The sequence below is a fragment of the Dromiciops gliroides genome, chromosome 2 (assembly GCF_019393635.1).
Source record: "Dromiciops gliroides isolate mDroGli1 chromosome 2, mDroGli1.pri, whole genome shotgun sequence".
Classification (NCBI taxonomy): Eukaryota; Metazoa; Chordata; class Mammalia; order Microbiotheria; family Microbiotheriidae; genus Dromiciops; species Dromiciops gliroides.
The window spans coordinates 247,174,030-247,187,181 of NC_057862.1; the positions used below are offsets into that span (position 1 = coordinate 247,174,030).

General features: G+C 39.9%; 1 protein-coding gene across 1 annotated transcript in view; it reads left to right on the forward strand.

Annotated features, from left to right (window-relative positions):
• Window positions 1–376: 376 nt before the first annotated feature.
• The window catches only part of KIAA0586 (KIAA0586 ortholog), a 141,831-nt gene continuing 129,055 nt past the window's right edge, over window positions 377–13,152 (forward strand). The window contains exons 1-3 of the mRNA XM_043980217.1: window positions 377–487; window positions 1,553–1,843; window positions 3,247–3,329. Of these exons, the coding sequence (XP_043836152.1) occupies window positions 1,606–1,843; window positions 3,247–3,329 (321 nt within the window). The 5' untranslated portion in view covers window positions 377–487; window positions 1,553–1,605. The remainder of the gene's footprint in view (window positions 488–1,552; window positions 1,844–3,246; window positions 3,330–13,152) is intronic.

Below are 13,152 nucleotides of genomic sequence, written 5' to 3' on the forward strand. Positions count from 1 at the left end.
CTTCCTTCTATTCTGGTGCCATAACCAGAATTTATTAAGCCCTTGCTAACCTTGGCGCGAATCTGCGGATACTTGTCAAAAGATAGATTTACCGTATTGCAACGGTCTTGGGGGTTACAGTTAATTGTGATCATGGGTAGCATTTCCCGGTACTTTTCGAGCCCTCAACTTTCTGGTCGCTATCTCCGTTTCGCTTGTTGTGTAACCTTCACGAAGGGATTTGATTAAAAAAAACCCAAACATTATTTTTTTTTGGCCGGGGGTGGGGAAGAAATTAAAACTCAAAATTTGTGCCCCTTTTAACACAGTCGTCAGAACTTTCATGGCCGGCCTTTGTTTCCTGCCGGTGAGGGATAAGAGAACACTCCCGAAGGCCCCCGCCCTTTGGTTGGACATTGATGGAGGGAGTTGCGGGAGCGCATGCGTCTTGTGTTCCCAGGACTAGGGCTTAAAGGGAAGCTGGCGGGCAACTGACGTTGTTGCTAGGGTAATTGGTGGGGCACTGGCGGGTTTGGGAAGCAGAGCCGGTGAGTGTGTGGGACAGGTGCCCTGCACCTCAAGGGAGGAAGCGAGGTTATCTCTCTCTGCAGCTTGATTAAGTTTGCTTTTACCCACAGATGCATTTGTACAATGCAACTCTCTCTTCCCCGTCTCCTCCGCACCCCCAGCCCCGCCCCACGCCCCCGTCCTTGGGGACAGACCTTGGTGTCGTACGGGAGTCATTTTGGCCATTGCTTCCAATTTCTTGTTCTCTGTCATCACCTCCCCAGTTAACTGGCCGTGCGATATTATTTTCGTTTGTTAATTTGATGTATACGTAAAGGATTGGTTCTAATCTGCTCTCCTTGTTTTGAGACCCACGGGACCCATTGGACCTGAGGTTGGGAAGGACCTGGGTTCAAATGCGGCTGCAGACGCTTACTAGTTGTGACTCCTTTGAAAAGTCTTTCTAAAGTGCTTTGGAAGAGAGCGATAGAAACGCTATATAAACGGTAACAGTACTGACTTCCCAGGGTTGGTGGGAGGATCAAGTGAGACAATATTTCTGAAGTGCTTTGAAAAAGAGCTTTTGTTGTCTTTCAGTCATGCCCGAGTCTTTATGACCCCCATTCGGAGTTTTCTTGGCAAAGAAAAGTTTGCCATTTCCTTCTCCATCTCATTTTACAGATGAGCAAACTGAGGCAAACAGGGGTAAGTGATTTGCCTAGGGGGTCACCTAGCTAGCGTCTGAGGCCAGATTTGAACTGGAGTTTTCTTGACTCCAGGTCTCGCATTCTATTCACTGAGCCACATAACTGTCCTAAAGAAAGAAGGAGATAAATGAGCTATATAATATTGCTGTTGCCCCAGTTTATTTCCAGTTCATCTCAGTTTAAAAAAAAAAAAAAGAGCTCACTGAAACTGATAGTTTCAGATCAATAATGAAATAAGCCAGACATTTGTTCTAGGTATTGTATGTAGTAGTTCACACTGCATTATTTTGATAGTTACTCTTCTGAAATAATTTTTACTATCTTAAAATTTAAACTGCTTTGTGTTCTCTCCCTCTCAGCTCCCCAGTAATCTTTAGATTTCAAGTAGAAAAAACTTTGTTGTGAAAACTTAATGGAAACAGAAGATCGTTTTCTCATAAAGAATGGGGCTCACCCTATCAGCAGCAGTCGCCTTCACTCAAACAACCCTGAAGAACAGAAGAGTGTTAAAATACCAGTGAAGATGTTACGTGAAATGGCTGTTCCCAGTTGTGATGATTTGATTTTGCATAAAAATGAATCAGCTTACATACCTCCTGCTTTGTCAGCAAATAAACCAAGTCCTGCTGACTTGAATGGAATATCCAGTGGTATGTGCTTACCTGCCTTTACTTTTCATGGTTAATGATAATTTTTATTACTTTGTTTAGTATTTGTGTTTAAAAAGTTAAAGGCATAGAAAATTTTTAAAACTCCAATTAGCATAAATATTTTAAATTCTCTTTCTTTTTGGGGGTCCAGAAGGTGATAATTGAAATATAAAGATTTTTCTTTTTGTTGTTTATTACCCCTTACAGTATTTGGGACAAAAGATTTATGGTCTATCTTTTTTAAAAATATAAGCTAATTTGTTTTATTCTTTTGGGGGGGGGGCAGGGCAATGAGGGTTAAGTGACTTGCCCAGGGTCACACAGCTAGTAAATGTCAAGTGTCTGAGGCTGGATTTGAACTCAGGTCCTCCTGACTCCAGGGCAGGTGCTTCATATACTGTGCCACCTAGCTGCCCCCTAATTTGTTTTATTCTTAATAAACTGTCTAGGTTAACCTTTTCATTTTACATATGAGAAAATTGAGGCCCAGGGAGGCTGAGGGATTTGCCTCGTGTCACAGAAGTGGTAGGTGAGCTCAGGACCTCTGACTCCTAAGCTGGGGTTCTTTCCATTGTACCATTGTGCCATACGAAATCTTAAATGTATCTGAGTATCTCATGTGAGGACCAGCCTTATGAAGTTTGGAAAGTCTCATTATAAGAAGTTTAGTGACAGTTTTTTTTTTTTGGCCACAGAAACTCAAAAACATCTTTAGATTAGTGTTGGTTTGAGGAAGTAGCCATACTAATGAAGTATAATTATTTAAATTCAGTGGCATCATACTGCATCATGAAATTTTTCATTTTCTGTCACTTTGTCACTTTAGCTTACTGGTGGTGTCAAACTCAAAAAGAAATAGCAACCACTAATCCATACGTAAGAGGCAAGGAGGTGGCTCAGTGGATAGAGCCCTGGGCCTGGATTTAGGAAGACTTGAGTTTAAATTCAGCTTCAGACACTCACTAGCTATGTGACCTGGGCAAGTGACTTAACCTTTCTTTGCTCTAATCCACTATTGAAGGAGGTGACAAAACACTCCATTGTCTCTGCCAAGAAACCCCTTATGGGGGTCAGGAAGAGTCAAACATAACTGAACAACAGTTCATACCTAAGGATCCCTTTGGGCTACGTGTTGACTTAGTTTAAAAATGTAATGCTATCTATATTTATATTTTATTGTACTTTTATTTATTTTGTTAAATATTCCCAATTATATTTTAATCTAGTTTAGCTGCATTTGGCAGTGATGAGGGCTGCATATTTGACACGTCTGATATAGATCACTTGCAGTTTCCTCAACGTTTTATTTTGTATGCACATTTGGCCATCAAAAAGGAAGTTTTTATTGCTATTGGATAATCACATACAGAACTAAACTAAAATTGACCATTGTATTTTATCAGGTACATCATACTTGGCATCTGATAGAAATCATAAACATCTACCTAGGCCAAAAAGTGTTACAGATCCCATTTTATCAGAAAAGGTAAGCAAAAATACTCTTAATTATCATGTATCATCTTAAGTATAACATTTCAATATTCTTGGGGAATGTTTTTGGATATAGAAAGTTTTGTTTCTGTTCAAATTTAGCTTATAGAGATTTTTTACTGATAAAACTTAATGGTATATTCAGAATCTTTATTAAAATGAAAAATTTCTGCATGAAATAGAGATTATTCATTAGCCATTTTATAAGTAATTAAAGAGGGGCACTATTTAGTGGTCAGGTTACTGTTAGTATTGCAACAGTGTTTGTTTATCCAATCTCAAGGGCCATCTACATTCAGCTGAGTCCTGTTTGCTGCAAATCCTTTTTATTTTTCTATGATCAGCTCTGTACTATACTCCTACAGTGGCTTTTCCAAATCTTCTCTTCTCTAACCACCTTCCATTTTGTTCCTGGAAGAAGACGTCACCTCATATTTTACTGAGTAAATTGAGGCCATCTATCTTGAACCCTTTTTCCCTTTTTCCACATTCGAGATTGCCTCAGAATCATCTTGGAGGATAAATTGGCCCTTCTTTTGCAACAAACATTTATTTTATTTTTTCCAGTTACATGTAAGGGTAATTTTCAACATTCATTTTCATAAGATTTAGAGTTTCAAATTTTTCTCCCTCCCTCCCTTTCCTCCCCCTTCATAAGACAGCAACTAGGTTATATATATACAATCCACAAGTGCTCTTTTTATCAGTTCTTTCTATGGGAGTGGATAGTATACTGCGTCATTAGTCCCTTGGTATTGTCTTGGACCTTTGTATTGCTGAGAGTAGTTAGGTCATTCACAATTGCTCATTGAACAGTAATGCTGTCACTATGCACAATATCCTCCCAGCTCTGCTCACTTCACTATACATCAGTTCATATGAGTCTTTCCAGGTTTTTCTGGAATCATCCTGTTTGTCATTTCCTATAACACAGTATCATTCCACTACAATCATATACCACAGTTTCTTCAATCATTCATCAGTTGATGAACATTCCCTTGATTCCCAATTCTTAGCCGCCACAAAGAGTTGCTTTAAATATTTTGTACAATTTTTCCCTCTTCTCTTTTTCATGATTACTAGTGTTAACTGTTTCCCTCCATCCTATTCCCTTCCCCATGATATTTACTCTATTATCTATCTTCTTTCACCCTATCCCTCTTCAAAAGGGAATTGCTTCTGTCTGTCCCCTCCCCCAATCTGCCCTCCCTTCTTTTGCCCCTCTATCTTTATCCCCTTCCCCATCTATTTTCCTGCAGGGTTAGAGAGATTACTCCACCCAATTTAGTGTGTATGTTATTCCCTCCTTTAGCCAATTCTGATGAGATTGAGGTCTTTGAGCCAATTCTGATGAATGTTAGGCTCATTTACTGCCCAGATTAAATAGATTACTCCATCCAATGGGGTGTGTCTGTTAATCCCTCCTTGAGGCAACTCTGATGAGTTTAATGTCTTTGAACCTATTCTGATGAGTGTAAAATTCATTTACTGCCCTGCTCCTCCCCTATCTCTTCTCCCACTCCATAAGCCCTTTCCTGTTTCTTTCATGTAGGATTTCACCCCATGCTACTTCTGTCCTTCCCCTTCCCTCAGTGCATTCCCCTCACTCCTCACTTTAACCCTAAAGATGTCATCGTGGAGCAGCTAGGTGACACAGTGGACAAAGCCTCCACTCTGGACCCAGGGGGATCCCAGCCAAAACTTGGCCTCAGACACAAGACAGTCACCCACTGCACAACCCCAGGTATGTCCCCCAACTCCAATTTTTTATGGTTCTCTAGGGTCTTGTATTTGAAAGTCAAATTTGCCATTCAGTTCAGGTCTTTTCATCACAAATACCTGAAAGTCCTCTTTTTCATTGAAGTCCCATTTTTTCTTCTGAAAAGTTTTGCTGGATAGGTGATTCTTGGTTGTAATCTCAATTTCTTTGCCCTCTGGAATATCATATTCCATGCCCTCCAGTCCTTTAATGTAGAAACTGCTAGATCTTGTGCTATCCTGACTAGGGCTCCACAGTACTTGAATTCTTTCTTTTTGGCAGCTTGCAATATTTTCTCCTTGACCTGAGAGCTCTGGAAATTGGCTATCATATTGCTAGGAGTTTTCATTTTGGGATTTCTTTCAGGAGGTGATCAGTGGATTCTTTCAATTTCTATTTTACCTTCTGCTTCTAGAATATCAGGGCAATTTTCCCTGACAATTTCTTGGAAGATGATGTCTAAGCTCTTTCCTTGGTCATGGTTTTCAGGTAGTCCAATAATTTTCAAATGATCTCTCTTGGATCTATTTTCCAGGGCAGCAGTTTTTCCTAGAAGATATTTCACATTGCCCTCTATTTTTAATTCATTTGGATTTTCTTTATTGTGTCTTGGTTTCTCATAAAGTCACTAGCTTCCATTTATTCAATCCTAATTCTTAGGCAATTATTTTTGTCAGAGACCTTTTGTACCTCCTTTTCCATTTGGCCATTTGGCTTTTCAAGCTGTTGACTTTTTTCCTCATGTGTTTCCTGCTTCACCCTCATTTCTCTTTCCATTTTTTTCTTCTACCTCTCTAACTTGATTTTCAAAGTCCTTTTTGAGGGACTCTATGGCCTGAGACCGATTTGTATTTTTCGTTTTTTTTTTGTTTGGTGAGGCACTTGGGGTTAAGTGACTTGCCTAGGGTCATACAGCTAATTTCAAGTGTCTGCGGCAGGATTTGAACTCAGGTCCTCCTGAATCCAGGGCTGGGGCTCTATCTACTGCGCCACCTAGCTGCCCCCAATTCATCTTTTTCTTAGAAGCTTTAGATATAGGGGTCTTGATGTTGACATCTTCCTCTGAGGGTGCCCCTCAATCTTCCTTGTCACCAAAGAAACTTTCTATGGTCCTCACCTTTCTCTATCTGCTCATCTTGCCTTTTTTTTTTTTTTTGTGGCTCAAATCTGCTTTTTAAATTTTCACCTATGTATTTCATACAACTTTCCATATTCCTTTATACTGTATTTGCTATCTTAATTGTATAATAATAATCTATTGTATTGATGCACCACAATTAGTTCAGCTAAAAAAGTAATTTTCCATAAGCATGCTAGCATAATTAAGTTCTTAACCTTTTACATAATGGACCAGATACTGTTCAGTGAGGAAGTTACCTCCAGAAGTTTGTCCCTTTAGGGGGGGCATAAGATCTTTTAGACTACAGACAGCAGCAACTCATTATATATTCCCTGAAGATCTGAAAAATTTCATAGCCTTGAAAGCAGAGTTGCAGATTTATCTGATTGGATTTGGTTCATTGCTTATACAATTAAAAACATATCCTCTGGGTCTTTGGGATGTTGTATTATTATTATTTTTTTAAATAAAGTATTTTATTTTTTTCCTGTTACATGTAAAGATAGTTCTCAACTTTTGTTTATACAAGCTTTCCAATTTCAGATTTTTCTCCCTCCCTCCCCATCTTGCCTTTATTTTACTTGAATTTTAGCTCCTTAAAGTGGGGCACTGTTTCCAGGCTGCACTATCCCAAGCTTCAGGAGGTCCCAGGTTGTATGATTTAAGGAGGAACAGGTTCTTCACTCACCTGGCCTGTTTCCTGGTCCATAGATGACCCCAGACCAACTTGCTGATCAACCAACTTTGTGTGTTGTGGTTGTCAGCTCTGATGAGCCTGTGCCCCTCCCCAACCTGGGCCACTGCTACTCAAGCCTACCTCCTGGTTCCCAGCAGGGGTGAAAAACCCAAGTTCTGCCTCAGCACCTGCAGAGACCCCTGTGGTCTCCCTAATGCCAAGGGCTCAGCCCTCTGCCCAGAGTGTGAGCTTAGTTCTAGACGACACTGGTGCTTCAGCTGATTCAGAGGCTCTGGGGGTCTCCTTCTCTGGTGAGGCCTTCCTGGGATTGGATCTGTGTCAGGGTGACTGTGCAGTTGGGCTCTACTCCTGTCTCAGCCCAGCAGCTCCCTCCTTCTGACCTTCCAAGCTGTTCTTGGTTAAAAGATGATTTTAGCACATTCTTTTGTGGGGTTTGCTGCTCCAGGAATTGTCCTATGGCATTATTTGGATGTTTTTTGGAGCGATTGTGTCATGAGTTTGAGAGTTTACTGCCTTTCCTCCACCATCTTGGCTCGCAGTTGGCCCTTCTTCTTGCTGTCCTTGGCTAGTCCCTTTACTTCCAGCTCTTCTATCAGCCTCTTTGATTCCCTCCCCTTCCCCAAGTACTCCTTATCCACTCAGTCTATTACCTCAGTAGCTTCACACATACTCAGATCTCTTCCCTTTTTAAAATACCTTCAATTAACCCGGCTACCCACATTAATTATCAGCTTCTATATCTCTTCTTCATTTCAGCCAAATTCCTAGCCTTGTTATAGAAAAGTACACTTGAAAGCCTTTTACAGTCTAAGTTCCACCTATCTTTCCAGGCTGCTCATACATCACTCCCTCTCACACACTCTATATTCCCGGCAAAAGATTGACTTGGGCTTTGGTGTAGACAACATTGCATCTCATTTTCAACCTCTGTACAGGCTGCTTCCCTACCCTCTCACCACCCCCAAATGCCTGAAACAGCCACCCTCATTACCTTTTCCTTTTGGAACCCCTGGTTTGCTTCAGGTAGTATCACTTCTGTCAAGAAGCCTTTTCTGATTTCTCCCAGTTATTTGTGAACTTCCACCCATTGTGCTCCCCAGTTATTTGGAGTGTATTCTCTACTGAACTTTGAATCTATTTTATGCCTCGGTGGAATATAAGCTCCTTTAGGGTAAGGGCTTTCTCCCATTTGTATTCTTGGGGCTTACCCAGCAGAATGCCCTGTATAGTATTAGATGCTTAACTCTTAGGAAACATCTTATAATTTAAAAAATTTTTTGTTGGTGGGACAATGGGGGTTAAGTGACTTGCCAAGGGTCACACAGCTAGTAAGTGTCAAGTGTCAGAGGCCTGATTTGAACTCAGGTACTCCTGGGCTGGTGCTTTATCCACTGTGCTACCTAGCTACCCCAATATTTTATAATTTGTAAGTGGCATTATAGCATCCCTGTAAAGAAGTACCAGAATTAATACCCTTTTACTTTGACACTTCATTACCTGACTTTTTTTTTTGTCATAAAGCTCTCTGATTTTGTATTTATCAGATGGCAGAGGTGGGACTAAAACCCATATAAAGAAATGACAGAATTCAAAAGCAGTTCAGAGATCATCTGGTCCAACTCATTTTTGAATTAAAAAATCCTGTCTACATCTTCTTTCCCAATGAGGAGGAACCCACTACCTCCCAATGTAGCCTATTCTAATTGAGGATAACTGATTATAGAGAAATTTTCCTTTACATCCAGCCTCAATTTACCATCTTATCTTTAACTCATTGCTTCTAGTTTTGCTCTCTGGGGCCAAGCAGAAGGTTCTATTTCCACGTGATAGGCCTTTAGGTACTTGAGCACAGCTTTCCTATCTCCCTTCTGCTCCTTCTCTCTTTTCCTCAAGTTTTTTTTCTCTTAAAAAAGTTTTTCCTTTTTATTATAAACTTAATAAACATCAAATATGAATATTTGTAATATTTAGCAATACAAAGAAAAAGCTTATATATAAAACTATGAACCTGTTACTTTATTTTTTTTTTTAAAGAAAGGCATATCTTTCATTTAACACGATAATGACAGAACTGCCTTGTTTGTGTCCCATTTGGAACTTTCTTTTGCTCTTGTTTGTATATTTTAATATTTTATTGATGCTCCTTCTTTCCTTCCTTCTTCCATGCCTCCTTTTCTTCCTTTCTTCCTTCCAAAAGGAATAAATTTAATTTTTTCATGTACAATTTTGATATATTGACATGTTGACAGGTCTTTTATCAGTTAAGCATATTTATCCCTTTCCTGCCCACCACTTTAATAGATGCTTCTTTTTTTAATGTTGTACCTTGGAAAACATTGTTGAATGTATTATAAATGGTTATATACACAAACATACATATTGATACTTGATCCCTCCCGCCTTCTCTCCCTTCTTTCTTCCTCCCTTCCTTCCTAGACTCCCTCCCTCCTCCCTTCCTCTCTTTCCCTCTGTTCCTCCCTCCTTTTCTTCTTCCCTTCCTTCCTTTTTTCCTTCCCAGGAGGAGAGGTTGCTGAGTAATTGGAAGTAATGGTCAGGAAATAGTAGTGGTTAGCAAGCACCATGCTTTTTCTGTCTTTAGGACTAATGTGTTGGGGTATGTGAGTGAGAAAAAATAAAGTGTCAGCAAAGGAAGACATATGTGTGTGTGTGTGTGTGTGTATGTGTGTTAGAGAGAAAGAAGTTCAGGATGAGGAGGAGTTTTGTTAATTATGTAACAGGAATTTCAAAGGGCACAGTAGAAAGGTTGGAAGGGGTTGGAATAGGCCATGAGTGGGATAGGGTTGGTGAGAATAGGGAAGAGAGAATGGGAGGTGGGGATCAAGGGTAGTTCTTTCCCTATGCCTATATTAATCAGTCACTGACTACAGAGGAGAAAAATAACATTCTCTTGGCAACCTGTTTTCCTTTGAATTTCATGGCTTCAACATATTCTACCTTATTCACACTATGATGGATGTTGGATATTGACTCCCAGACTATATTCTCCTCCCTCCCTTTTTTCTTCATATTCTTCAGTCTCTCAGTATCTCTTTCCTGCTTGCAAACATCCTTAAAAACAAAGCAAAACAAAAACAAAATAAACCTTTCACTTGGCTCTGCCATCTTTTCATATTGGCATTCTGTACCTTCCTTTTAAAACCAAACTCCTAGAAAAAGGAATTTATCTTCTTTTACTTATTAATCTCTTGTAGTCTGGCTTCTTATTTCATCATTTATCTGAGACTATCAGTTTCAGTGAGCCCTCTCTCTCTCTCTCTCTCTCTCTCTCTTTTTTTTTTTTTGGCGGGGCAACGAGGGTTAAATGACTTACCCAGAATCACAGAGCTAGTAAATATCAAGTGTCTGAGGTCGGATTTGAACTCAGGTCCTCCTGAATCCAGGGCTGGTGCTTTATCCACTGTCCCACCTAGCTGCCCCTGCTCTTTTTTTTTTAAAATAAACTTTTCATTTTTTATTCTGGACTTGACAGCCATTAGCAAATATAAAAATGTTCATAAACAATGAACAACTAAAAAAGGAATTTGATATGAAACCACGAATCTCCATTATCTACATCTGTTTTTTTTTTTTAGTGAGTCAATTGGGGTTAAGTGACTTGCCCAGGGTCACACAGCTAGTAAGTGTTAAGTGTCTGAGGCCAGATTTGAACTCAGGTACTCCTGAATCCAGGGGCAGTACTTTATCTACTGTCCCACCTAACTGTCCCTGCTCTTTTTTAAAAAAAATAAACTTTTCATTTTTTATTCTGGACTTGACAGCCATTAGCAAATATAAAAATGTTCATAAACAATGAACAACTAAAAAAGAATTTGATATGAAACCATGAATCTCCATTATCTACATCTGTTTTTTTGTTTTGTTTTGTTTTGTTTTTTTAGTGAGGCAGTTGGGGTTAAGTGACTTGCCCAGGGTCACACAGCTAGTAAGTGTTAAGTGTCTGAGGCTGGATTTGAACTCAGGTACTCCTGACTCCAGGGCAGGTGCTCTATCTACTGTGCCACCTAGCTGCCCCTCTACATCTGTTTTAGAAACCTATTAACATTTATTATCTTAGTGCCAAAGCTATCTTGCTATGTTTGTGTTTCCCTTTGGACTTCTATTCTGTGTTCTTTTAAAACAAAAGCTTCACTGATTCTATTTTTCCTCTTTCTTCAAAGAGTTCTGCACCTAGCTTGCTGTCATCTTCCCAACTTCTGCTCTTGAAAGGAGCAGAAGTGTGGCTCAAGTAAAGTGAGAGAATAGGTTGAATATAAGAAACCTAAGGAATTGGCAGCTTAGGGCATTTGAGTAATCATTCATGTACATATTGAAGTGGCCATATTAGAAATGTTTTAAAATGTGAAACAGAGCATTAAAAAAAATATTTTTTTTGATACTATTGGTGGTACTAGGAACTATTGAGTTTATTGAATAGGGGAGTAGCATGGTCAGACTTTAGGAAAATCACTTTAGAAGCTTAGTGGAGAGGATGGACCAGAGTGGAGAAGAGATTTGAGGCAGGGAGGCCTTCCAGAAAGCTGTGGCAATAGACTAGACCTGAGGTGATGAGGGCTTTCACCAGAGCCATGGAAGTCTCAGAGGAGAGAAGAGTGTGTGTGTGTGTGTGTGTGTATGATAACAGATTGAATATGATGGGGGGGAGAAAGTGAGGAGTTGTGGGTGACACCTAGACACCTAACTTGTGAGCCTGGGCGACTTTGAGAATTATGCTGCCTTCAACAGTAACAAGAAAGTTAGGAAGAAGTTTTTTTGGGAAATTAGTTGTCTTACCCATGTTGAATTTAAGACGTCTGTGGGACGCTTGGTTTATAATGTCTTAATTAGGTAGTTCGATATGTGAGACTGAAGGTGAAGAGAGAGGTTAGGGGTTAGACAGATAGATCTGAGAATCATTTACGTAGAGTTGATAATCAAACTGGGAGCTGATGAGATCACAAAGTGAAATAGTATAGCGGTGGAAGAGAAGGGGACCCTGGATAGAATCTTGGAGAACACCCAAGGTTAGTGTGTGCGACCTGGATTGAGATCCAGCAGAGGAGTCTAAGGAGGAGTGGTCAGATAGAGATCAGTGGCATGAAACTTAGAAGAGAGTATTGAGGACAAGAGGGTGATTGACATTGTAAAAGACTACAGAGAGGTCAAGAAGCATGAAAGTTGAGAAAATGTCATCAGTTTGGCAATTAAGAGATCACTGCTAACTTCTCATGGCAGTGCTCTGTCCTGTTTCTTCCCCCACCTCTCTGACAGTTCCTTTTTCTCCTTTGCTGCCATAGCATGCCATCTAATTAGGGCCCTGTCCTTTGCTGTCTTCTCCCTAAATACACTCTCTCTCACATCTTATCAGTTACTATGTATTTGATCATTATCTTTATGCAGATGACTTGTAGTGCATATCACTTAGTCGGAACTTAATAAATGCTTGTAAAATGATGTGGACAAGAGTGAGTGATTGTAAGCTCTTGCTTTCACCCCACTTTCATATTCAAACAGTTGCCTAGACTTCTTAGCATCTCTTGAATTCTTATCCTGTCTGGTCTATTCCCTTAGTATGGCCCTTTGTTACCTCTAAACTTGCAAAACATTTGTTATGCTTGGTATGCTGGAAAGTGTTTATTAAGCTCCTATATGGCAGGCGTTGTGCTAAGCACTTTACAATGTTATCTCATGCATTTCTCTCAAAGGAAAGTGTTATTATTATCCTCATTTTATAGTTGAAGAAACTGAAGTAGATAGAAGGTAAATGACTTGTCCAGGATCACACAGTAACTGTCCAAGGCCAGATTTGTTTTGGGTCTTCCTGACTCCAGGCCCAGTGCTCTGTTTTCTGTGTCACCTATGGCCTCTAAGACTTTGGACATGGAATCAGACTATTTGAATTGTGGCTCTGGTGCTTTCCAGGTGTGTGACTCTGATAAGTCATTTCCCATCTTTGAGCCTTAATTTCTTCATCTGTAAAATGGGGATTCTTTTTTTTTTTTTTTTTTTGGTGAGGCAGTCGGGGTTAAGTGACTTGCCCAGGGTCACATAGCTAGTAAGTGTCAAGTGTCTGAGTCTGGATTTGAACTCAGGTCCTCCTGACTCCGGGATCAGTGCTCTATCCACTGCACCACTTAGCTGCCCCTAAAATGGGGATTCTTACACTAATTCCCAGAGTTGTTACATAGAAAGTGCTTTATAAGCCCTAGTAAGATTTTTAGTTGTTATTAAGAATGTCAGCCTGT